The sequence below is a fragment of the Lagenorhynchus albirostris genome, chromosome 3 (genome assembly GCF_949774975.1).
Source record: "Lagenorhynchus albirostris chromosome 3, mLagAlb1.1, whole genome shotgun sequence".
Taxonomy (NCBI): Eukaryota; Metazoa; Chordata; class Mammalia; order Artiodactyla; family Delphinidae; genus Lagenorhynchus; species Lagenorhynchus albirostris.
Window position 1 is genome coordinate 90588922 of NC_083097.1, and position 26466 is coordinate 90615387.

General features: G+C 37.6%; 1 protein-coding gene across 2 annotated transcripts in view; it reads left to right on the forward strand.

Annotated features, from left to right (window-relative positions):
- Positions 1 to 12174: 12174 nt before the first annotated feature.
- Positions 12175 to 26466, forward strand: part of WDR36 (WD repeat domain 36) — a 37662-nt gene continuing 23370 nt past the window's right edge. For both annotated transcript variants that reach the window (XM_060143379.1, XM_060143380.1), the window contains exons 1-12: positions 12175 to 12436; positions 13700 to 13727; positions 15358 to 15458; positions 16895 to 17012; positions 18821 to 18953; positions 20479 to 20533; positions 21813 to 21945; positions 22497 to 22672; positions 22991 to 23111; positions 23617 to 23682; positions 24650 to 24736; positions 25934 to 26079. In XM_060143379.1, the coding sequence (XP_059999362.1) occupies positions 12275 to 12436; positions 13700 to 13727; positions 15358 to 15458; positions 16895 to 17012; positions 18821 to 18953; positions 20479 to 20533; positions 21813 to 21945; positions 22497 to 22672; positions 22991 to 23111; positions 23617 to 23682; positions 24650 to 24736; positions 25934 to 26079 (1326 nt within the window). In that variant the 5' untranslated portion in view covers positions 12175 to 12274. The remainder of the gene's footprint in view (positions 12437 to 13699; positions 13728 to 15357; positions 15459 to 16894; positions 17013 to 18820; positions 18954 to 20478; positions 20534 to 21812; positions 21946 to 22496; positions 22673 to 22990; positions 23112 to 23616; positions 23683 to 24649; positions 24737 to 25933; positions 26080 to 26466) is intronic.

Here is a 26466-nt window from a genome sequence, read left to right on the forward strand (position 1 = left end):
TGATAATTGCTACTCCAGCTTTCTTTTGATTTCCATTTGCATGGAATATCTTTTTCTACCCCCACACTTTCAATCTGTATGTGTCCTAGGTCTGAAGTGGGTCTCTTGTAGATTGCATATATAGTAGTCTTGTTTTTGTATCCATTCAGCCAGTCTATGTCTTTTGGTTGGAGCACTCAATCTATTTACATTTAAGGTAACCATCTATATGTATGTTCCTATTCCCATTTTCTTAATTGTTTTGGGTTTGTTATTGTAGGTCTTTGCCTTCTCTTGTGTTTCCTGCCTAGAGAAGTTCCTTTAGCATTTGTTGTAAAACTGGTTTGGTGGTGCTGATTTCTCTTAGATTTTGCTTGTCTGTAAACGTTTTAATTTCTCTGTTCAATCTGAATGAGATCCTTGCTGGGTAGAGTAATCTTTGTTGTAGGTTTTTGCCTTTCATCACTTTAAATATGTCCTGCCACTCCTTTCTGGCTTGCAGAGTTTCTGCTGAAAGATCAGCTGTGAACCTTATGGGGATTCCCTTCTATGTTTTTTGTTGCTTTCCCTTTGCTGCTTTTAATGTTTTCTTTGTATTTAATTTTGATAGTTTGATTGTTATATGTCTTGGCCTGTTTCTCCTTGGATTTATCCTGTATGGGACTCTCTGTGCTTCCTGGACTTGGTTAACTATTTCCTTTCCCGTATTAGGGAAGTTTTCAACTATAATCTCTTCAAATATTTTCTCAGTTCCTTTCTTTTTCTCTTCTTCTTCTGGGACCCCCTATAATTCGAATGTTGGTGTGTTTAATGTTGTCCCAGAGGTCTCTGAGACTGTCCTCAATTCCTTTTATTCTTTTTTCTTTATTCTGCTCTGCAGTAGTTATTTCCACTATTTTATCTTCCAGGTCACTTATCTGTTCTTATGCCTCAGTTATTCTGCTATTGATTACTTCTAGAGAATTTTTAATTTCATTTATTGTGTCATTCATCATTGTTTGTTTGCTCTTTAGTTCTTCTAGGTCCTTGCTAAACATTTCTTGTATTTTCTCCATTCTATTTCCAAGATGTTGGATCATCTTTCCTATCATTACTCTGAATTCTTTTTCATTTAGACTGCCTATCTCCTCTTCATTTGTTTGGTCTGGTGGGTTTTTACCTTGGTCCTTCATCTGCTGTGTATTTCTCTGTCTTTTCATTTTGCTTAACTTACTGTGTTTGGGGTCTCCTTTTCGCAGGCTGCAGGTTTGTAGTTCCCGTTGTTTTTGGTGTCTGCCCACAATGGGTAAGGTTGGTTAAGTGGGTTGTGTAGGCTTTCTGGTGGGGGGGACTGGTGCCTGTGTTCTGGTGCCTGTGTTCTGGTGGATGAAGCTGGATGTTGTCTTTCTGGTAGGTAGGACTGTGTCTGGTGGTGTGTTTTGGGGAGTTTGTGCACTTTTTACGATTTTAGGCAGCCTCTCTGCTAATGGGTTGGGTTGTATTCCTGTCTTGCTAGTTGTTTGGCATGGGGTGTCAAGCACGGGAGCTTCTTGGTCGTTGAGTGGAGCTGGATCTCAGCATTGAGATGGAGATCTCTGGGAGAGCTCTTGCTGATTGATATTATGTGGGGCCGGGAGGTCTCTGGTGGTCCAATGTCCTAAACTCAGCTCCTCCACCTCAGAGGCTCAGGACTGACACTCAGCCAGAGCACCAAGATCCTGTCAGCCACACCTCAGAAGAGAAGGGAGAAAAAAAAGCAAGCAAGAAAAAAATAAAATAAAGTTATTTTAAAATACAAAAATATTATTAAAATTAAAAAGTAATAAAGAAATAAAAATGTAATTAAAAAAAGAAAGATGGCAACGAAACCATTAAACAAATCCACCAATGATAACAAGTGGTAAAAACTATACTAAAAAAAAGAAAAAAAATGGACAGAGAGAACCCTAGGACAAATGATAAAAGCAAACCCATATAGACAAAATCACACAAAGAAGCATACACATACACATTCAGAAAAAGAGAAAAAGGAAGGAAAAAAGATATATATTTTTTAAAAAGGAAGAGAGCAACCAAATCAATAAACAAATCTACCAATGATAATAAGCTCTAAATACTAAACTAAGATGAACATAAAACCAGAAACAAATCAGGTGCAGAAAGCAAACCCCAATGCTACAGTTGCTCCCAAAGTCCACCTCCTCAATTTGGGATGATTCATTGTCTATTCAGGTATTCCACAGATGCAGGGTATACATCAAGTTGATTGTGGAGATTTAATCCACTGCTCCTGAGGCTGTACAGAGAGATTTCCCTTTCTCTTCTTTGTTCGCAGAGCTCCTGGGGTTCAGCTTTGGATTTGGCCCCGCCTCTGTGTGTAGGTCGCCCTCTGGCGTCTGTTCTTTGCCCAGACAGGACGGGCTTAAAGGAGCAGCTGATTCGGGGGCTCTGGCTCGCTCAGGCCGGGGGGAGGGAGGGGTATGGATACGGGGCAAGCCTAAGGTGGCAGAGGCCAGCGTGACGTTGCACCAGCCTGAGGCGCACCCTGCGTTCTCCCGGGGAAGTTGTCTCTGGATCACGGGACTCTGGCAGCCTCTGCACAGGCTCCCTGGAGGGGAGGTGTGGATAGTGACCTGTGCTTGCACACAGGCTTCTTGATGGCTGCAGCAGCAGCCTTAGCGTTTCATGCCTGTCTCTAGTGTCCGTGCTGATAGCCGCGGCTCACACCCATCTCTGGAGCTCATTTAGGCAATGCGCTGAAACTCCTTTCCTCGCACACCCCAAAACAATTGTTTCTTGCCTCTTAGGCAGCTCCAGACTTTTCCCGGACTCCCTCCCGGCTAGCTGTGGCGCACTAGCCCCCTTCAGGCTGTGTTCACGCAGTCAAGCCCAGTCCTCTCCCTGGGATCTGACCTCAGAAGCCGAGCCTCAGCTCCCAGTCCCGCCCGCCCGGGAGGGTGAGCAGACAAGCCTCTCGGGCTGGGGAGTGCCGGTCGGCACCGATCCTCTCTGCGGGAAGCTTTCCACTTTGCCCTCCACACCCCTGTTGCTGCGCTCTCCTCCGTGGCTCCGAAGCTTCCCCCCGCCACCCCCGTCTCCGCCAGTGAAGGGGCTTCCTAGTGTGTGGAAACCTTTCCTCCTTCACATCTCCCTCCCACTGGTGCAGGTCCCGTCCCTATTCTTTTGTCTCTGTTTATTCTTTTTTCTTTTGCCCTACCGAGGTACGTGGGGAGTTTCTTGCCTTTTGGGAAGTCTGAGGTCTTCTGCCAGTGTCCAGTAGGTGTTCTGTAGGAGTTGTTCCACATGTAGATGTATTTTTGATGTATTTGTGGCGAGGAAGGTGATCTCCACGTCTTACTCCTCTGCCATCTTGAAGGTCTCTGCCTTATTCTTCTTGACTGGATATTTTGTTTCTGCATATTGTGCTTACAATGACTACATCCACCTTGTGACCATGAAGTGAAGATTATCACTGACTTACTGACAATGGCAAAGTATAAAGTTGGAAAGTATCTTGGTCTGTGATGATATTGTTGAGTTAGTGAACCAACTCTGGGTCCATACTACCTCTAAATTCCTTGAAACATGAGATAATAAATAGCTTTATTGTTTAAGCCACAATTTAATTGAGTACTCTAGAACTTTCAGCAGAAAACAGAATCCATCTCTGCGTGTAATAGAGGACCTCCATTCAGCTGGCTTAAATAATGAGAAAAATGTACTATGTCATATAATAATATGAGAGAAAAGATGGTTTCAGGGTTTGGTAACTTAGTAGTTCAAATATATCATCAAAGACTCAGATTCTTTTTGTCTTTCTGCTCTGTTTTCTCATCATGTTGCCTTTTCCTCAGGATTTTCTCCCCATGGTTGTAAGGTGATTGCAGAATTTTTAGGTTTTATATGCAGATGCAATAACTTTAAGCAGAAGAAAGCCGTTTTCAATTATGTCCCCCCCCACCTTTTTGTTTAAACAGACAGACCTTTTCCCAAAACCTCCCAAAAGACTTCCCTTAAAATCTAATTGGCCAGAATTAGGTCTCAAGCCTTTGCTTAAACCAATCTCTGGTGAGAAAAATATTAATTACCATAATTATATTAGACTAATTAATATTCACCTACTCAGGGGAGGGGATTAACCCTTAGTGAACCATGAGGCCCTCTGCTATGTGAACATAGCGGGGATTCTGTTAACTAAGAATGAAAAGAAGTATGTGTCTACCACAGAAAACAAGCACTAAGTGAAGTGATACTTAGGAATTCAGAGAAAAGAGAGCTCCTTATGGACTGAAAAAGTCAGAGAAGGGTTTACAGAGGAGGCAGAACTTGAACTGGGCCAGTAATAAAAGGGAGAATGTTTGCTATCCAGAGGGGAGCTTTGAGGACACTATGCAGAGAAAAGAGCTTAAGTAATCGCATAACTATTATAACAAGGTATTTAATGTGTTCAAGTTACTATTGCTGTAAAATAAGTCACTCAAAACTTAGTGACCTAAAATAAACATTGTATTGTGCTATGGATTCTCTGGGTCTAGAATTCAGAAAGGGCACAGCTGGGATGGAGTGTCAGTTGAGAGAATTGAAATCTGGGAGTGACTCGACAGCTATGAGCTGAAACATTCTAGCCCATACTCTCATGCTTGATGGTTCGTGCTGGCTGTCAGCTGAGACCACAGCTGGGTGACAGGCTGAAATACTGCACACGGCCTCTCCATGTAGTTTCTCCGCATGAACTATTTTGGGCTTTTTCTCTGAATGGAGGCTGACTCCAAGAGTGAGCATTCCCAGAGAGCAAGGTGGCAATGCCAGGGATTTTTATGATCTAGGTCTTTTTTTGTTTGTTTTGTAATATTTATTTATTTATTTTGATTTGATTTTTATTTAATTTTTTATACAGCATGTTCTTATTAGTTGTCTATTTTATACATATTAGTGTATATATGTCAATCCCATATGATCTAGTCTTGAGAGTCACATAGTAGCATGCTTACCATACTTTATTGTTTGAAGCAGTCAAAGATCCACCCAGGTTCAAGAGGAGAAGATAGAGATCTCAAGACTCTATGGTAGTAATGTCAAGATCACACTGTATTACAGGCATGTGGGATGGGCAATAATGTCATGATCATTTTTGGAAACGATCTACTACAGGGTGAAACTTTTTCTCAAGTCTCAAAGCTGAGAACAATAAATGATAAATAACTCTCCTCTGCCCATGAACCTTCTAAAGAAAACTTGCAAGACATTCATTTAGGACTTGCTTAAGATATTGCCAGCCTGATCTAGTGACTATAACTGGATCACAGCCAAAGTAAGAGAAAGCTAGATAGTAATTAGAGGGTTCTTTGAAGAGATTCTGTAGATGTAGAGAGAGCTATGGTTTTCTCACCAACCTCACCAAGAAGGAGGGAAGTGAGTTTCCCAACATTTCCAATTCTCAAGCTAAGTATGTGGCTCCAAAAACAAAACAAAACAAAACAATTATAGAGACTAGGATTATGTACAAGCATGTGAAATTGACGACTTACGCCAAGTTTGCTGAATTGCATAATCTTGTAGGCTCAAATCCATGCCCACCTAAATGAAATATAAGAGAGTTCTTGAAAGATCCTCTTATGTATCTTTCCAGATAAAGCAGAGTGCATAGAAAATAATGCCTACCTCTCATTAGGAGAAATCTGAGGGAGGCAGGTTAGTCAGAATAGCCTGTAACTACTGGGCTCTTGAAAGGGATCAAGAGTTGGGCAAGCTGCATGAGACAGAGGACATTTAAGAGTCAAGAAAGTACTACCAAGAGTACCATCTAAATGGGGTATTTTCTTCACATCCTCTTCCTTGCCTGATCCCAAAGGAGTAGACTCAAGATGGCAGGGGCAAGGATAGCAAAAATAAAGAAAGAAAGAAAAATTTAAAAATAAAAAATAGGAACTGTTCTGGCTGCTGTCCTTTTTGAAGCATGATTCTCTAACTTTTCCTTTAGTTCTATACATAATCCCATATTGCCCCCATTCTTTTTTCCCCCCATAGACTAGGCAGATCATTTTGTTTTCCAGTTTGCTTGTTTTGTTGTGTGTCCAACCCGATCATTTCCAACCAATACAGAAATAAAGGGTATGAGGGGAATGAAGGAGGATGGGTAGGGGCAAAACAAGAGTTTTCTTAGGAAAGTCAATTTCTTATTTTTGAAATATTTTGATAAAAGCTTTATGTTAAAAGATAACCTCTCCTATAGTGTTCTGATTTTTTACCTTAGCCTCTCCGTCCAAGCTTTTTGGAATAGAGCTGTCTTCTCTTGTTTTGCTTTGTTCCTTAAGGACTAGACATCGTGTGACATATTTGAGAATATAACCTGTTTTACTCATTTACTCATTCACACACTCATACATTTGTTCATTTATTGCTTTTTTTGCTAATTTCTTGATGTGTGGCGGGCAAGCATCTGATTCACAGGAAAATTGGAAAGTAATAGTTACCCAGAGAAACAGTAGCTTAACCAGAATTACAATCCAGGGATCCAATTTGTAATAGTAAAAAATTATAAATAGCTAAATGTTGTACAGTAAGACCTGATTAAATAAATTATGGTATATGAATAAATTAAAAAGCAAAAGAATGATTATCACAGAATTAGTAACGATTATTTATGATTAGGGAGAATTGGGTATGTAATGTTGAAAAGTTACTTGGGAAACTTCTAAGTTACTATCAATGTTTAATTACTTTATGTGAATGGTGATTACATGGACATTTGTTTTATTAACATTATTTGAAAATACATATGCTATGTAAGTATTAAATAATATTGTCAATATTTAGTTATATGAGTTTAATATATTTTTTGTATCCTACATACTCATACTGTATATAGGATACAAAAAATATATTTTATCCAATATATTGTTCAAACATTACCTTTTCTATGAGAATTTACCTGGCAAAGTCTTTAGAATTGTAACTCTGACACTATCTATCCCTCTCTATGCTTTTTTTCCCCCAGAACACTTATCAACATCCTTCAAAGTTATTATTTACTTCTTCTTTATTGTCTATCTCTCTTTCATAGAAGACAAACTTCATGAGGACAAGTTTTTGTATGTTTTGATTATGTGTATGTCTGAAACAAGTCTTGTATATCTGATTTGATTACGGTGATATCAGAAGCATCTAGAAGTGCCTGGCATTCATTAGATGTTGTATAAATACTTCCTGAATAAAATGTAGGTTATTTAGGTGACAGGCATTTTCAGCATGAGATCACCAAACGGAAGCATCTGTAGGTCTTTTCTTTGGAACTGTTCAGTTTTCCTGAGTTTTCCTGCAATCTTCTAGGTGTATACAGGCCTGAAGGTTGGCTTTCTGGGAGCATGGTGTGAAAGAAATTGGGAGACCCACTGGTCAGTGTGTGATGTTCACTTCATCTGCCAGTCTCAGCTGCAACGTCTTTCTGTGCCTGCTGTCCAAATCTGGATTACTTAGGGTTCACTTCTCTAGAAAATAAACTTTAGTCTCTAGAAGAGTAGAATAATAGTCTCATTATTCTTAAAGGGCTGCAAATAATTCTTAATGAGATTCAGTTATTCCTCTCCCTGGAACTTCCTTGAAGAATTCAGGGTGAATGTAATGAGATTCAGGACCATGTATGACTGAGGTTTTCCATCATGCAAGACCATGTAATTTCAGCAAAGCCCTTTCTCAACTGGTGCCAGAGAGTTTGAAGCCTTGATAACAAGTACTGGAAGCACACATTCTATGATCGCATGCATTGCCAGTATCCAACAGCATCACTGTTTTCTCACCAGCCATTTCCTCAACAGTCAGTAGGTTTCAAAGTGGCTTATGGACTACTGGTATCAGAATCACTTGGGAAGCTTGTTAAATGCAGATACCTATAGTCCACCCCTCTCCTTCTGAATCTGAATACTGGGTGGTAAGGCCTCAGTGATCCTTTCACATACTGACCACCACCAGTGACAATAATTTAGTCAGACATTCAGCCACGTATTCAGTTATTTAGAATTCTAAACTGATCCATGAATATAGTTTTATATGGCCTTTTGAGATTTATAGCAGGATAAATTTAAAAAGGTAAGAAAGAGAACCACAAGAATCTATTATTCCTTTCAAATTTCTAGTTTTGGAGAGGTCTTTGATTGGCAGGGTATTGCTTCTGGGGAGACCATTTTTGCACCGGTGGATGCTAATTCTGTACCAATAAGATAAGCATGGGGAATTATGCACTCACAATTCTTCTTACCAATTTTCCAGGTTGGTGGATACCTCTAATCATAATATCCTCATTTTGTGTTTATTATGTACCTAAAATCTGCTCAAATCATATTGACAACAAACCATGCTCACACTGCCCTCTAGATAATTATATCATGAAGATCCATTGCAAGTTAAGAACCTCTAACGGTAACTGCTGGTTAATTTCTTCCATTTGTTCTTTCCTTTTCTTTTTTTTTTTTTTCCAGTTCTCTTAGTCTCTTAGTGTCAGGAAGGTCTGATAATGAATGGAGAAGAAAAGTTTCTATTACTATCAATGTAGCATAGGATATTTTTTTTAATGAGGATAAAAGAAAGACAGTGACCTTACTGTCAGTGGGCCTACATGGGTCTAGTCTCATACCAGATATTCTATTCAGGGAAAAGACCTCATGGAATATTTAGGAAAAGCTGTTACATGAAAGGCAGTGTCATTTGGGAAGGTAACATTTTACAAATCATTGTGGGGCCAGGATTTCTGGCACTTGAGTCAGAAAAGTCCTCAAGAGAACAGCAGAACATTGAAGGTTATTTCTACAATATTGTCATCTGATGCTGATAGCCCGTGTGTCCTCTAATCCTAGCTCATGGCTATGGAGAACTTCAGCTTTGAGTTCCCACTATGACTGAAAAAAGAAGTAAAAGGATATTTAAAATAAAGAGAACTGCTCCAGCCTGACTATGGAAGAGGATAATGTTATGTGGATGCTTATACTGATGGCAAATCCTAAGCATACTCTTTCCAGAGAATTGACTCTTCTTTCAGGCTAAGTGCTACCATAGGCACTATCAAAGAACTGATTCAGGGCTTCCCTGGTGGCGCAGTGGTTGAGAGTCCGCCTGCCGATGCAGGGGAGATGGGTTCGTGCCCTGGTCCGGGAAGATGCCACATGCCACGGAGTGGCTGGGCCCGCGAGCCATGGCTGCTGAGCCTGTGTGTCCGGAGCCTGTGCTCCGCAACGGGAGAGGCCACAACAGTGAGAGGCCCGCGTACCACAAAAAAAAAAAAAAAAAAAAAAAAGGATTTATATGAAAAGAGTTGAAAAGAAACGGTTTGTTGCTAAAGAGGTTTCTCTATGCTGCCACATGTAAGTGACATTTCTCAAGGAAGCTAACTAAAACAAACATTTCCTATAGTCTCCAAACTCTAGATCAGAATTGCCATTACAAGATTTTAGTGAATTGTACATGCTTACCTGTAGAACAAATAGATCTGACATATTCAGCAAATCTCTTATTTCTACCCTGGTTAACAATATCTCAGAGCAACGTGTATTTTAGTGGTTCTGCTCAACCAGCAACAGACATGTTTCTGTACATTTTCCACCAGCAGAGGAAAAATTGGGGCAGCCAGAATGAACAACTCCCCAAGGTAGAAAGTCTTAGATTGAGAATAAGAAGTACTGATATATGGTGCCTGCTCTTTTATCACCTAACTTCACAGTTGTAGTCCTTAGTAGTTCACTCATCTGTGAAATAAGGGGGCGGACAAGCAATATCTTGAAACCTCCTTGGGTTTCTGACATGCTTCTGCCAATATGATGAAATGAACTATATGCATTTCTAAATTTGATTAGCAAGGTAAGTATAAATATACTGGTTATATATTAATGTGTAACAAATTACCCCCAAATTTAGTGGCCTAAAACAGCAATTAACATTTATTATGTTAAACAGTTGAGACTCAGGAATTCAGGAGTGGCTTAAGAGAGTGATTCTGGCTTAGAGTCTTTCATCAAGTTGTAGTCAAGATGTCTGCATGGCTGCAGTCATCTGAAGGCTTTCCTGGGGCTGGAGAAGATGCTTTACTCACATGTCTAACAAGGTAGTGCTGGTAGCTGGCAGGAGGCCCTCAGTTCCTTGTCATGTGAAACACTCCATAGGACTGCTTGAGTATCTTCCCAATATGGCTGTTGAGTTTCTGCAGAGCAAATGACCCAAGAAGGAGCAAGTCAAAAGCTTCAATGTTTTTTATGACCTAGCCCTGTTACAGGTCAACCCTATTCAGTGTGAGAGGGGACTACACAAGGGCGTGAATACCAGGAGGTAAGAGTCATTGAGGGCATCTTGGAGGCTGGTAATCACAATACCAGTAACAAAAAAGAAATGGTCTTTATTATATAAACTAATCAGAAAAGTCATATTTAACCCTTTTTTAAAAGTTAGATATGACAACACGACATAGCTATACTTTTAATTTACCTGAATATTCTGAAGTCCCAATGCATTGAATCAAATTGAAAATGATCATTTGTCAATGATCGACTACATCCACCACATGGCTTGCAGGATCTTAGTTCTCCTACCAGGTATCGAACTCAGGCCCCCTGCAGTGGAAGCCTGGAGTCCTAACCACTGGACTGCCAGGGAATTCTCTACCTTTTCTTTTATTCTAACTTGGGACTACCATCCTTAGGGGCATCTCTAAGTAAAAAGAGCAGTAGCTAGGTCCTTCTCTCCCACTACACATTCAAACACTTTGCTGGCAGCTAAATAGCAAGAAACTCAGGGAGGCAATTGATGGGGAGAAATGTACTCTGACCAACTGCTAAAACTGGAAAACTAACAATCAGCCCATAACATGGTCCCTTTAAAAGATCACAGCAAAATAGCTAACATGCACGTCTAATGCTACCATATGACTAGATTTTCCATGACAGTTCTAATTTTTAAACTTTTGTCTTATTGTCCAGATGTAGGTCAAAGAACATAAATCTAATTGTCAGATAGGTCTACATTCAAATTGCTACACTACCATTAATTAAGTGACCGTGGACAAGTCAGGTAATCTCTGGGAACCTCAGGTTTCTTATCTAATGCGAACACACACCCATCATGTGGCCCATCATGTGATCTTGAAAATCAGATTGCTGAATGATTTCTCCCACCCTCCAGCTGCCCCTCAGTGATCTCTACTTATCCTTTTCTAAACCTTGTGCTAGTCTGGATTTTGGCACTAAATAATCTTGGAACTGAACAAATCATTTAATCCCAATGAATCAATTTCCTCATTTGTAAAACAACAATATAATTTTTGCCCTAAACACCTCACAGTCTTAATTTGAGGATTATATTAAGATAATGGGTGTTATCAAAGGCTTTGTGAACTGTAAAGTCCTGAACAGGAAACTTTTTCAATTTTCTCCCCAAACTGTCAATATAGACAGAAGTCTTTGTGATTATAAAAATAATATGTGCATTATACAAAATTTAGAGAACTCTTAATATTTATCTAGTAATTAAAAACATTTGTACATATTTCCATGACTCACAGGTAAAAATTAATAATCCATTAATATTCCAATTTATATTTTACTTTAAACAAACTCAGTAAAAAGCAAACAAAAATATTTTTATTATGGGAAATTTTGATTTTAAAAGGAAGCAGGACAGTATTATGAACTCTCACATACTCATTCCCCAGATTAAATAATTACCAATCTTATGTCATCTAAACCATGCACCTCATTCCCAATTATTTTGAAAACAAATCTCCAGATACATAATTTCATCCATAAATACATATCTCCAAAAGATAAGGACCTTTAAAAACATAATCACAATACTACTATCACATATTTAAACAATAATGTCTTAATATCATCAAATATCCACTCAGTGTTCAAATTTTCTTGGCAGTCTCATCGTTTCACACGTTTTCAAAATCACACGTTTAACCTGACTCCATCTGAGTTAAGACTTCGGTTTCCCCTTCACCCTCCTGGCCCTTGTGCTTGCTTCCCCAGTCTTTCCCCTCCCCTAAGGTCCCGCTGAAAAGTGACTCGAGTGTCTTCCAGGCCCGGGAGAGCTGGGAGCACCGTTAAACTGCTGCAGACTGTGGACGGCGGAACTGAAGTCGCGCCTCCCCTTCGAGCTCCGCAGGGAGCTCTTTTTCAAATGCACTGAGGACAGTCTCCGCTCACGCGATTGGCAGCGGGGACCGGAAGCGCTTGGGAACCCGGCAAAGGATTGTGCCACGAGACGCGCAGAGAGCCTGGGTGCGCGGTTTCCACTGGGACTGGAGCCCAGAGGAAACCCCACCGCGGAAGCAATGGAGCGGAGCGCAGGAGACCGCACTGCTAGCGCCCTTTTCGCGGGGTTCCGGGCTTTGGGGCTTTTCAGCAACGACATTCCACACGTGGTGCGGTTCAGTGCGCTGAAGCGCCGATTCTATGTGACGACGTGCGTGGGCAAAAGCTTCCACACCTATGACGTGAGTGACTTCTTTCGCCCGCTTCCCGGGAATCACCCTCCCCGGCCCCCAACTCTGTCTGTGGCAATCCCGCTCTCCTCCGTCACCTACCAAGGGCTTTCGCCACCGCATTACATCCACGTGTTGATTTAGCCCTTGAAGTCGGCTTGGGAAGAGTTTCGGAGGCAGTCTGTCTAGGGGGAGGTACTAGAGAACATTTCAGTTCAATAGCAGTGTATTTGCTCTGTAAATATTTGTTGAAGTTTTCTTGAAGATGTAAATGTGATTTTAAAAACTCCCTGGCGCCACCACCTTCTTCATCAGAAAGACTTGCAAGCAATTTTGTGCAATTCGCGACAAGAGCTGGGTTAGAAATACAGGCTAAAAAACATTGGGATAACTGGAGGGGGTGCGATTAATTATGTTGTAGGGGACAGTCCACATTTGATAGCAAGCTAATTTCCCTAAACTTCCCCTGAGTAACTTTCTTAAAGTCACATAGCTGGATCAGTAACCATAAATTGGGGTCCACAAACTGCAGCCTGCAAGCCAGTTCTGCCAACAGTTTTTGTATGACCCATGACGTTTTTATTTATTTATTTTTCTGTGTATGTTTGTGTTTATTCTAATATAGCATAATCTCCAAGTAAAATTTGCATAGTAGTAGTAGGATGCAGTATAATCAAATTTTGACGTGGGATGGAGACATCCATATACTCTTGATTAAGAAACAGATTATTTAATTCATCTTCAAGGGCTCTTTCAGTCTTACACATCTCTAGGGTATGAATTTCTCCTTATACCCCTCTGAGCTCTGTGCTTCTGAGATGAATGGTTTTGACGTTTTTAAATGATTGGGAAATAATCCAAAGAAGAATAATATTTCATGGCATATGAAAATTTTGAAAATTACAGTCTATATCCATAAGTCAAATGTATTGGAATACAGCCATGCACGTTTGTTTTTGTGTCATATATGGCTGCTTTCGTGGTACATTATCAGTTGAGTAATTGCAACAAAAACCACACAGCATACAAAGCGTTAAAATATTTACTACATGACCCATATAGAAAACTATGTGTGACACCTACCCTTCCATCTGATGAAATAGTAGAAAATATAAGCTTTCCTAATAATGAAAATTAGGGTCAGTTAAGTGTCTCTTTAAGGAAGGACAGAATAGCAAATTTATGTATGAGGTTAGATCTTAATCTTCAAATGTTAGATTATTATAGTTGTTTTTGTTAGTAAAAATTTAATCATTTCTTTTTTCTTTAAGACAGGTTCAGAAACTTAGTCTGGTTGCAGTAAGTAAGTATAGACTTTATCCTGAATTTGTGCATGTTTAGTATCTTAAAATTTTTTATAATTTTGACATAATTTAAGACTTGCAGAATAAGGACTCCAGCGTGTATTTATAGTAAACTTACATAGCAACAACAACAAAAAGTCCAAGACAGGATCGTGTGTTGCCTTCAGTTGTCATGTCTCTTTGGTCTTCTTTAATCTAGACTAATTCATCAGACTTTCTTTGTGTTTTACAACATTTATTTTTTGAAGAGTATAGGCTAGTTCTTTTTTAGAATATTCTTCAATTTGACTTTTTCTAATGCTTCCTGATGATTAGATTCAGGTTATGCAGTATGGCAATAATAACAGAAATGATGCTGAATTCTCAATGAACCATATCAGGAGGCACATGCTATTGGTTAGTCTTATTCCTAGCAGTGAAAACTTTGATCATTTGGTTAAGGTGACATTTATCAGGCAGCTCCATTTTAAAGTTATACCCTTTGTAACTAATAAATGTAATAAGTGGTAAGATACATTGAGACCATGTAAGTGTCCTTTTACTCTACAAAGTTTCAACTACTGCTAGGTTTATCATTTGGTGATGATTCTTGCCTGAATCAGTTATTAGTAGGATGATTATCAGTGATTTTCTGATTCTATCATTCTATTGTAAGAAAGAGTTTTCCCTTTTTCCGCATTTTGATATTTTTTTTTCCAATGGAAGGAATTTTTTTTTTTTGAAAACTCTTTAATAGAATAAAGAGCCTGCCAGGGCTGAGAGATTCTAGTTTCACCATCAAATATGATCTTTGTAAGAGAAACAGAGCTATAAAGAATCCAGTGTACATGTCTGATAAACTTACATTTTTAAAATCATAGAAGGCAGTAGAAGGGCACTAAAACCTAAGTCAAATACTAAAGCGAAGGGTAAACCAATAAAAATAGTATTTTGGAAATGAAATCCCAAAGCAGAATATCAGCATGAAAGATACTTAAAGCGATTCTCTATATTTTAAGCCTCCCGCCCCCAAAATAGGAAATAAAAAGAAAAGACCAGTGTGACCATGGTAGTGAGAGAGGAATCAAGAAATCCTATCATAAGAAATGGCTAGAGGTGATAGGCATATTTATCTTGGAGAAGACTGAGTGGAAACCGTATTATTCACTTGAAAGGTCAGCATGTAGAATATCATATGGAGGTTTTTTTAGGTTACTCTGAAGGGTAGAGTTAGAGTTCTAGGTTTTGATTTACTTTTAAAATTTTCCTGCAGTTATTAGGAACTTGATGTTCCTGCAGGCATTCACATGAAGGCTAGGTGACCATCTGCCAGAGTTTTGTGTATTTAGTGAGGATTTTTTTTTTTCCAAATAACCTCAAAAGCTTCTTCTCATTTCTTTAGGATTACATTTTTATGTCTGCAAATACCAGGCATTAATTCTCTAGGGAAAGTCAAGGTGATGTCATATTTTTAGTGTGATAGTTACTATTAGATGTCTAAAATAACATTGAAATCTAAATTTTATACTCTGATTCTCATACATACATATTTTTAAATTATAGTCAGGAAAAATGTTATACATATACTTGAGGTTTCTATTTGTTCCAAGATCTTAAAAATCCTTACTTCTTATATTTCCTTTTTCCTAGGTAACTCCCTTCCACAGGATATCTGTTGTATGGCAGCTGATGGGAGGCTAGTCTTTGCTGCTTATGGGAATGTTTTCTCTGCCTTTGCCCGTAATAAAGAGGTTTGTATCACTGAACTATTTTAATTTGTTTTGCAGTCAGTAGTTGATTGTCATGGTAGTTGAGGGAACTTTAATGTTGTTATTCTTCATCTGGGACACTCTGGACATTTTTTTTTTAATGTATATTCACTTTTCTGGAGGAAGAGAAAGTTGATTTCATCAAATTCTCAAAATTAGTTAAAACTGGTGCTTTAGTTCAGTTTTCTTTGCCAAGGATCAATGTTAGAATTATTTGCACAGCTCGTAAAACATTTTTGTGACCAGCCACGTCCTGTCTCTGGAGTTTTCTACTTTGTTTATTTGGTTGGGGTAGGATTTAGTTAAGAGTAGTTTGAAAATGTTTTCCTAAGAGATTCCTATTTGCACTACTGCTTTATGTGGATTGACTTTTTCATTATGAACAACACAGCCCATGACTCATTTTCTAAGAACCAAGTGCTTGTTTCCTATATAGAGAAAGCTAGATTCTCTGTTTTCTCTACTAAGGAAGGATCTTTTCTTGTTAATTTACTCATTCATTTCTAAGTTTGTCCTGGAACAACTGACTTGAGAGGCGACCTGGCTCTAGTGGTCCAGAATGAAAAGGGAAAGTGGCCATGGGGATGCCTAGATAGCCAAGTGATAGAATCACTGTGCTTTTCAAAGTTTAACTTGGACTGATGATGTTTGTTCCCAACATTTTCCATCATCACTACCTATGGCAGAGGAAGGCAACTTACCTGTACAGTTCTTTATGGGAGTTGTTTTGACTTTTAGAGAGTCAGGAAAAGTGTCTTTTTTTTTTTTTTTGCAAAATATTGCAATTTGTAGTTTTCCCTGGGAGATAAACATAGAAAGTAGGGGTAGAAAGGTATCAGAGACTATCAACTGTAGGAAGCGGTTACCATCCCTAGGGCCAAAGGGACAAGGAGAAGAAATAGTGTTTCTGGAGCCTGGTGGGAACTGAAACCGTGGGGGAGGGGACTGTAGTTATTGAGGATGCAGCTGCTGCTGTAAGGGTAAGGGTGTCTGTGTCAAGACAGAAAGCTATATGGAAGGAGTATCCTATATCTCTCTCCCTTGTCTCATGTGGAAGCCAGCTGGTGATGGCTGTAGAGGTCAGCCTTCTAGAACATACCATCAGCATGGAATTGCGCTGATTGGATGGGGTGAGGGACCCAGCTGTGTGCATGCTTCCTAAGCTCGGTTGAGAAGCTGAGCCTCAGAGATCTCATTTCTGTGTTCCTAGTTCATGTTTCCTTATTGGACTGGCTGGGGGAGCAGGTAAAAATGCCTGATTCCTTGCTATTTGCTAATCTAACCTTGGGTAATCAAAAGTTGGACCACATTTCTTAACATGAGCATCTTCAGGATTAGCCTGTTTTTTGGATAATATGAATAATAATACATGATGAATGAATAATAATATGAAATTCCTTTGAACTTTGACATTGTAGGTAGTACATACCTTTAAGGGTCATAAGGCAGAAATCCATCTTTTGCAACCCTTTGGGGATCACGTTATTTCTGTTGATACTGACGGTATTCTTATTATTTGGCACATATATTCAGAAGGTAAGAACCAATTTATTGCTTTATCTTGGGGTAGTATGTGTGTAGCTAAAATTAAGTATCTAGGCAAGCATAACTTCTATATCAGGAGTAAAGCAGTAAAAAAAATTTTAAGAATCTTTAACACGTGTCAGGAAAAAGGTTCTAAGTAAAAAATGGGTGAGTATCAATAATTTTAGTCAGCTAGTTGAGCTAACTGTTTATAACCTGCTTAATGTGTTTTTCTGAACTAAGACTAGTTCAGTATTAGTATAGCAGTTGTCCAAGTTTAATGACATGTTATATTACTTTCTCTGTGGGGTGAATTTTGGTGTATGTTCACATCTGAGTAATACTTGGTTTGTATTTTCAACTTTCAGTAAGTGAAATTATAATAGTAAACTTGAAGATCCAGTAATCTGAAGGAAAATATACATCCTTTTTCTAAGAATATGAGTCAGTGTCCTTTAACTGTGATATTCTTAAACAGTGTCACTGAGCTATGTTTATAGGACCATGTTATCTTCAAAGGTTAGGAACTTATCACCAGAATATCCCCAGCTTTCTTCATGTAAAAGACTGTGGGGTCTCTCATGAATTAAAGCTTTTAAGTTTTTTAATCTGTTACATTTTTAGCTTTTGTTATCTCTTGATTAACTCATTTTTTGATGTAATGTGTTTATTTTTAGTAAAAATCCTAGAAAGATTGCCCTCCTGGGAGTCATTCCATGTTCTTGTTCAGATTAGTCATTGTTTGTTTTTGTCTTTGCTCAGATGGAGGGAACAGAATTCCAAAAGTAGTACCTGTGCAGATGGATGTTAAAAGGCCTTTTATAAAATTAGAGAACCTGATTCTTAGAGTTCAGTAGGCTTTCTGTTGATCCTTATGTCCAGCTTTTTGTTGCTGTTGCTGCAGCACAGTGTCTTCAGGGAGCTGTTTGTGGTAATCTTAAGTAAAACTGTTAGTTACGAACAGAGGCAAGAATCTTTTAAAATAGTATTTAAGTAAAATTTGTGTAATTCTCACCTGTTAATCTATTCTCCTTAAACTGGGGTACACATACCCCTGGGAGTGTGTAGCAACCAGATAGTATGTGAAACTAAAGATTAAAAGAAATGTACCTTCTCTGATATTCAAATTTATTAGGAAATTTAGTGAAAAATTGTTTTCATCGTGGATGAACTGTGAAGTAGAAAAGAAAATTCACACATAGGAATTTTAAACATACGTGGCATTTCAAAAAATGTTTTGATCTTGCAGCGAGAGACAGCTGGCTGTGCCATTTTCTACTCCACGGGGCTATAAGGTCTTCTCCTCTGCTAGAGGTTCTCCTGTGAAAATGTGAGAAGCACTGCTCCTTTCACTGAAGTTTGCCTCTGACTTTTACATGTTTGAGGAGCCAGTCAAGCTCTCTATATATTTGGTCCTTCACTCCCTAGAATAGCTCAGCTCAGTGCATGCGCTTCATGGAACATTGCTGCCTCTTGATTAAATTATAAAAATACTAAGTCTGATCCCTAGCGTCATTTTTTTTTTTGGAACCCTTGTTTTCATTCCTGTAAACCAATTTGTCAGTGAAATTTTAGACACTATTGATATTAGAACTTTTAGAAAATTCTTGACAGTCAAAGTTAATTTTGCAAGTTGACCCTCATCACATTTGTTTAATTTCTCAGGGAATGTTTATAGGTTAGCATATGTCTTTGATTTATATTAGTACATAAATCTTTGATATGGTAGATTTTAAGTGCTAAATATATGGGTATATGAAAAATATTTTAAACTATTTTATTAAAAAGTTACATATTGTTTATAACTTTTACTTTCATAGAAGAATACCTGCAGTTGTCTTTTGATAAATCAGTATTTAAAATTTCTGCAATTTTGCATCCGAGTACCTACTTGAATAAAATACTTCTTGGCAGTGAACAAGGAAGCCTCCAGTTGTGGAATGTAAAATCCAAGTAAGCACAATATTTAGAACATAAGTGATTCTTACCTAATCCTCATCACTACTCCCTGATGCGTACTTAAGTCTCTCAATTCTCCTTGCCTTTATATGTTTATTTGGAGAGCTTTCAGTAAATATACCTGTTTTTGGAGTTATACTCACGGCATCACATATGTGAAAGCTCGGATATGGTCTTGGAACATGGTAGGCAGCTTCATAAATCCTCGTTGAAAAGTATATACTAATGGCCTTAGTCACTGTAAAGAATTCATAAAGCTGTAAAGAAGGCTCTAGTACACAGGATCAGAAGATAATTATGAGATTGTCACTTTTAGTGACAGAAGATAATTATGAGATTGTCACTTTTAGTGACTTTAGGGAAGCTTTTAGTTCTCAGTAAACTAAGAAAGGTAAGATGGCAAAGCAAATCAGTGTTAATTTAGTGCTAGCATTTAGGAATGGTTTTCAGGGTAAAAGTACATTGATCATCAACCACAGACATGACGGATATCTACTTAATATTATTGGTGTAGCTTGGGGTCTAGATAAATGATTTTAGATACCTCTGCCTGTTATTTGAACGTTTATCCAGAGAAAAAAGTGGCAGCTCACTTTTCTTTGTATAGCATTAAAAGGGCAAACAAAAATATTTGACCATCCAAATTGTTCTTTCCAAAGCCCTTATAAATTCGAAAAGGGAAATAAGATTTTCAGAGGTTTAATGTTTATCCTAGTTCTAATTCAGTGTTTCTGTTCAATTTAATAAATATCATTGACTACCTACTCTGCACTAGGCTGAGGGATAATGACTGAAATATTCTGTGCCCTAAGGTTATCTCTTTAGGTTCTTTATGTGATGTTTACACTCTTTATTGTACATTAAGTATCCCTTGGATAATCACTGAGTGATCTAATCTGTGCCCCTTAAAAAATGTAACATATGCTTAAGTACTTTGTCATTACAACAATTTCATATATCTCTGCTCTATGGATTCTTCATCATTTATGGCTTGATTCTGAAATTTAGAGCAGCGTCAGTATTGTCGTATAACAGTCATGTAACATACAAGGAGTATTATAATTATAATATATTCCCTTTTGTGATATGTTTCTAGGAAACGTTGCAGTGAAAAATGAGATCTGCCAATATTCTAAGATTTTATTTTAAATTGTATCTGTCATATAACATGGTTACTCATGTATTTTTTTTCTTTCATTTAATTTCTTAAAGATGTTGCATAGTAGCGTAGTTCTTAGCAGCTTAGGATCCGGAGTTGGTCTCTCTGGGCTCTGTCAATTTTAGCCATGTGATCTTAGCTTAATTTTTTTCACATAATTAAGTTTCTTAGTTTCTTTATCTGGAAAATGGTGGTATCTACCTCATGGAATTGTTTTAATACATATACTTAGAATAGTGTGGGGCAGAGTAAGAACTTAATAAATATCACCTGTTATTATTTCATTTTTTAATATGTAGTTGATTTTGTTTTTCTCCCCCCCCCCCAAAAAAAAGCTTTCAACTATTTTTCTTGTTGTAGTAAACTTCTGTATACATTTGCGGGATGGAAAATTGGAGTGACAGCGCTTCAGCAGGTTAGTATTTTTCTGTTATGTCAAAGAAGAAATGAAGCTCATAGTAGTAGCATCTTTCATTTTCAGGGGCCAACCATATTTTTGGACCTAAAGACAAATAATACATAGACTAGTGTATCTTTACAAATAATACCATAAAAAATAGTGTTTTGGAAATGTAATTGAAAACAGCGCCTTTGTCTATAAACGTTTGTGGAAACCTTTTTGCCTGGAATTAGGCTCTAAATGTGTGGTTGCTATGGAACCATGTTTACCAATCATTTTGTAAGCATGTAGTCCAGTGCCTTGTAAAGGGCAGAGATGAGATTTTCAGTGAAGCAAGGGAGATTTTAGGTCATTCGGAGAAATTTGTCAGGATGTTGAGATTTGTAGCTTGAGATAATTGGGGCCCAAATCTTAATAATTCATTAAATGCTTGACTTTTCCAGAAATAACTGCTTTTTGTTTTTATGAGTCTATAGGACATGTATGAATGAATGACTGTATGTCTGCAGAGAATCTTATATCTATTTTGGACACATATACAGCCATGTACCCTTGTCTTTCTAAATATCAGTTGCTTATACCTGCCCAGTTTATATACATTCCTTTATTCTCTCACACTACCGTCAGCCTTACTCTGCTTTTACCTACCCAGAAGAACCCAAAGGTATCAGATGATTAGGTCCTTTGAGGGCAAGACATCATACTTGTTTTAGTATACCCAGCTTCTACACAGGGTCTCATGCGTAGTAGTTACTTGATGGCAAATTAATAACATGTTTAGCCTGATTCCATTTTGTAATGGTATTAGACATTGATCTTGTGTGCTAAAATAAAGAAATTTATGGAGTCTGTATGTAAGACCATTTATAAAATGAAGATTATAGGGCTTCCCTGGTGGTGCAGTGGTTGAGAGTCCGCCTGCTGATGCAGGGGACACGGGTTCATGCCCCGGTCCGGGAAGATCCCACATGCCGCGGAGCAGCAAGGCCTGTGAGCCATGGCCGCTGAGCCTGTGCGTCCGGAGCCTGTGCTCCACAACGGGAGAGGCCACAACAGTGAGAGGCCCACGTACCGCAAAAAAAAAAAAAAAAAAATGAAAATTATAATCATAGACTATTAGATTAGATATTCCATTATTTCTTTTGATAACACATAAGTAATGATGTACTCATCAGTATTATTAAAGCTATTAATAATTTGATAACACATAAGTAATGATGTAATCATCAGTATTATTAAAGCTATTAATTTAATTTGATTAAGAAAATAAAAAGTTGAGTAATTTAATTTTCAGGCACCAGCTGTGGATGTTGTTGCTGTTGGTCTTATGTCGGGTCAGATTATCATTCACAACATTAAGTTTGATGAAACATTAATGAAGTTTCGTCAAGACTGGGGACCTATTACTTCGATTTCATTTCGCACAGGTAACTTAACTTTTTTTTTTTTTTAATTTATTTTTGGCTGCGGTGGGTCTTCGTTGCTGTGCAGGGGCTTTCTCTGGTTGCGGCGAATGGGGGCTACTCTTCGCAGAGGTGCGAGGGCTTCTCATTGCGGTGGCTTCTCTTATTGCAGAGCACGGGCTCAGTAGTTGTGGCGCACGGTCTTAGTTGCTCTGCGGCATGTGGGATCTTCCCGGACCAGGGCTTAAACCCGTGTCTCCTGCGTTGGCAGGTGGACTCTTAACCACTGTGCCACCAGGGAAGTCCTTAATTTATTGATTGATGAAAATTAAGAACACTTGAAATGCATTAGTTTGAAGCTCATAGAGATTTTCTTAATATTTTCTTATAATTTAATCTAATAGAAATGAATGAAATACTGGAATATAAAGAGCCAAAGGAATATTGATAGATTATTGGTGTATAGTCTTTTTTTAAACTTTATATTTATGGATTAAAAGGATGGAGAGAGAAATTCTTAAGTTTAATTGTTTTATGTTGCATGTTTTTCTTTATGTATTCTATTTTAACAACAGATGGTCATCCAGTAATGGCAGCTGGAAGCCCATGTGGCCATATTGGACTCTGGGATCTAGAAGACAAAAAGTTAATCAATCAAATGAGAAATGCACATTCTACAGCAATTGCCGGACTGACATTTCTCCATAGAGAACCACTTCTTGTCACAAATGGTGCTGACAATGCTCTCAGGGTACTATGATTCTTATCTTTCTTGGCTCATGTGTCCTACCCTTTGGTTATTATAAGCCTACTGTACTGTGTCAGCCTGGAACCTAGCAGATGAAGGGAATATGGGATAAGATATTGATACAGATGAAATAGAATGCATAGCAGGTTACATGATTTTAGTAAAGTGAGAGAGTTACAGCTTAGCTTTTCCCCAGCCCCCACTCCAGGGTCAGTGGTCTGCACGCAATACCCAGTGCCACATTTGTATAGGAGATGATTTGACTGCTTGCAGATCACTTAAAACATTGTGGAAGAACCTTACTTTTTTATTTCTTGGCAGATATGGATATTTGATGGTCCCACAGGTGAAGGCCGGCTTTTGAGATTCAGAATGGGACATAGTGCTCCTCTTACCAAAATAAGATATTATGGACAAAACGGACAACAAATTCTTAGCGCAAGTGAGTTTCTGCTTTGTGCATTAATTTATTTCAGCAAGTAATGAGAGCAGAGTGTTTAATATTTATTAGGTATTTAATATTTATTTGGTATTTACACAGTTTTAGATTCAAATGCCCCTTTGAGTGACTTGGAAATCTGGGTAAAATGAGGTGATTGTTTTTGAATACTTCAGGGAACACTGTAGCTGCTATTACTTTTATTTGGAGTGTCATTCTATTTACTAATCCTCAGAGACAGAAAGGGCAAATTCCAGAAATGTGGCCCTTGCCTATACAGATAATCTACTGGCAGTTATTAGCACCTCAGTTTATCCTTTGTTCTTACTAAATGGCATTCTGTGTGCAGTTGAATATGATAAATTAGGTAGTTGCAATCAGCTCGCCTTTTAAAGTGCTGCAAACTAACTTCAAGCTTTTTGTAGAATCTAATATTATAAGAGCTGTGATTTAAATGGTCCATTGTTTCGATGAAGCTTGATTAGGCATTTTCTCTGTATATCAACAGGTCAGGATGGAACTCTTCAGTCATTTTCCACAATACATGAAAAATTTAACAAGAGCTTGGGACATGGTACGTCATTTGCAAGATGGAAAAAAAACTGTTGGTCACACACAAAAAATCATTTCAAGATTCTGTAAGATAATCAGAGGAGGTTTCATTGATAATTTCCTCTTTCTTCAGATGAAATAAAAATCCTTTGTATGAAAGAGTAGTAGTAAGATACTTAAGATCGATGTTGCTATAGAAGTGATTGAGGTGCTACTGTAGGGTTATTGAAGAGTTAGATATCTTAGGTGGTAAAAAACATCTTAAGTGGTAAAAACATACTGCTGACACCGAAAAGACATTAATGATCTAACTTGAGCCATCTGCAGACTATAACATTTTAAAGATGGAAGGAAGCTTAGAGAAAGCATCAAAGTAAGAAGCATCCCATCTTTTTGCAAAAAGCGCTCTTTTATTCTGTATCCCTTCCCATGGTTTCTGTTATTTGAAAGAGTTTGTTTATTAAACAAAAATGTTCAGTTTTATTTATAATTACTCTTCTTTGCAAGCCAATATCCTGGCTATTCATGCATGTATATACTTCCAGATGAATTTCAGGATCATTTTAAAATCAATATCCAAAATAATTCTTCTTAGAATCAAATTGGAGAGATTTGATATTTTTAAGAATCGTCACATCTAGGAATATGATATATCCTCATTCAAGTTGTCTTTAATGTTCCTCAGTGAAGTTTTTTTAGTTTTCCTATTGGTCCTACATATTTAAGATTATTCAGTGGTATTTTATATATTTTAATATAATTTGCTAATATTTATTTTTTTGCTAATATTGTGACTGCAGTCTGTTCATTTATATTTCTGTCATTGTTAATACTACTGATAATAGTGGTAATATCATCTTTATTTTGCACCTGACTTAAATGGGAATATCTTGAAGTTTATAGTTATATGACAATGAATAGCTTTTTTTATATATACATTTTTCATTAAGAAGGATTCATAGCTCTATTCCCTTCTCTCCTAACCACAGGATTAATAAATAAAAAGAGAGTCAAACGTAAAGGACTTCAGAATACCATGTCAGTGAGACTTCCACCCATCACAAAGTTTGCAGCTGGTAAGAAACTTCATACTGTGTTTCGAGTTCTGCTCTGTCATTTATTTCCTCCTATGTATTTATTTCCTCCATTTTAATAAATGTTTTTACAAATATCAATAAGCATCCGGAGGGTAACTCAAAATATATTTCTTTATTTCTCCCATTTTAATAAATGTTTCAGCAAATATTAATAAGAATCCAGGATGCATCCCAAGTGCATGCTAGTCTTGTGTGAAGACTGAAAATGAGTTATTTATAATTTGAACTTGTTATCTAATAATTTAGGCTTTGTTCTCTGTAAGCTATTAATAAACAATATTTGCTATTTCATTTTGTAGCTCTTCTATTTATTCTATTATATGCCTGGTATAAGAAAGTCACTAATGTAAAAAGGTGAGAACTGAGAACATAGAGCTCTGGCTAATTTAATAAACATCTGAACATACTGAGGTCTTAGTATACTGTGTCATTTGAGCAGTGCATCATTCGAAGAAGTGATTTTAAGAAAAATGTAGATAGGTGATAAGATTGTTGAGCGAAAACTATCATAGAAATAATTGTATAGGCACCATTTCCATTTCAAGGTTATTTATAACAACCTGATGACTGGTCATTTTTCTTTTTTAACTTTAACCCCCCCTCCTGTTTATTTTCTATCTTAGAACCTGAGTGGTCTTTCTAAAAGATCTGAATCATGTCATTTATATGCTTAAAAATCTTTCATGGCTCCTTATCACCTTTTGGGTGCAACCTCCTCTCCTTCACATGGCTTTCAAGACCCTTGGTAATGTGACCTAGTGGCCTTGTCCTCCTGCCACCCCTCTCAAGACACTTACTTGCTGTGCTTAATTTTGTACAAGTTACTCTTGGGCCTGTGTGTGTGTCTCAACCTTTCTCTGCTCTAGCAACCCCCCTCCCCGATTAATTTCTACTTGTTTTACTTCTTTCAGGGACCATTTATTACTCTCCCCAGTTCTCTTAGTAAACTCTTCCTGAGTGCTCTTACAAGACACCATCTTACTTTATTGTAATTTCTTCTAATCAGAATCTCTTGTTAGATTGGAAGCTCATTGCTCTCAGAAATTACCTGTTTACCATCCTGTCCCTAGTGCCTAATTACAACATAGAATATTAAATGCTTAATAAATAAAATACGTGAATGAATGAGTGAGGGAATGAAAAGCAATTTGATTTATGCTTTTAATTATGTTTTAGAGGAAGCTCGTGAAAGTGACTGGGATGGTATCATTGCTTGCCATCAAGGTAAGCTATCTTGCTCAACCTGGAACTATCAAAGATCTACAATAGGTGCTTACTTTCTCAAGCCAAAAGAGCTGAAGAAAGATGACATAACTGCAACAGTAAGTGAACTTGTTTTTAAGGGCGTTTTCTCCTGTAAAACTGTCTTGTGGTTATCTTATTATACTCAAGTTTATTAATGATAACATTCATTGAAAGAACAAAGAACATAGTTTAACATTTTGAAATTTTTCCCTAATAGTGTTAAGTTTTCCAGCTTGGAGAGAATTATTTTAAGTTTAAGTTAAGTTTTGCTTAATTAGATGTTGTATATTGGTTATTTTAATTTTCTGATTAATATAGGATTACTCAGGATACACTTTGAGGGGGATTTCAGCATTTATCAATATACTTTCGTACCTGAATTATGTTGAGTATAGTACTATATTCAGTGAAAGTGAATCTTAAGGTTTCTTCCTTCCTTTTCTTTCTTTCAATGTAGGAGTAAG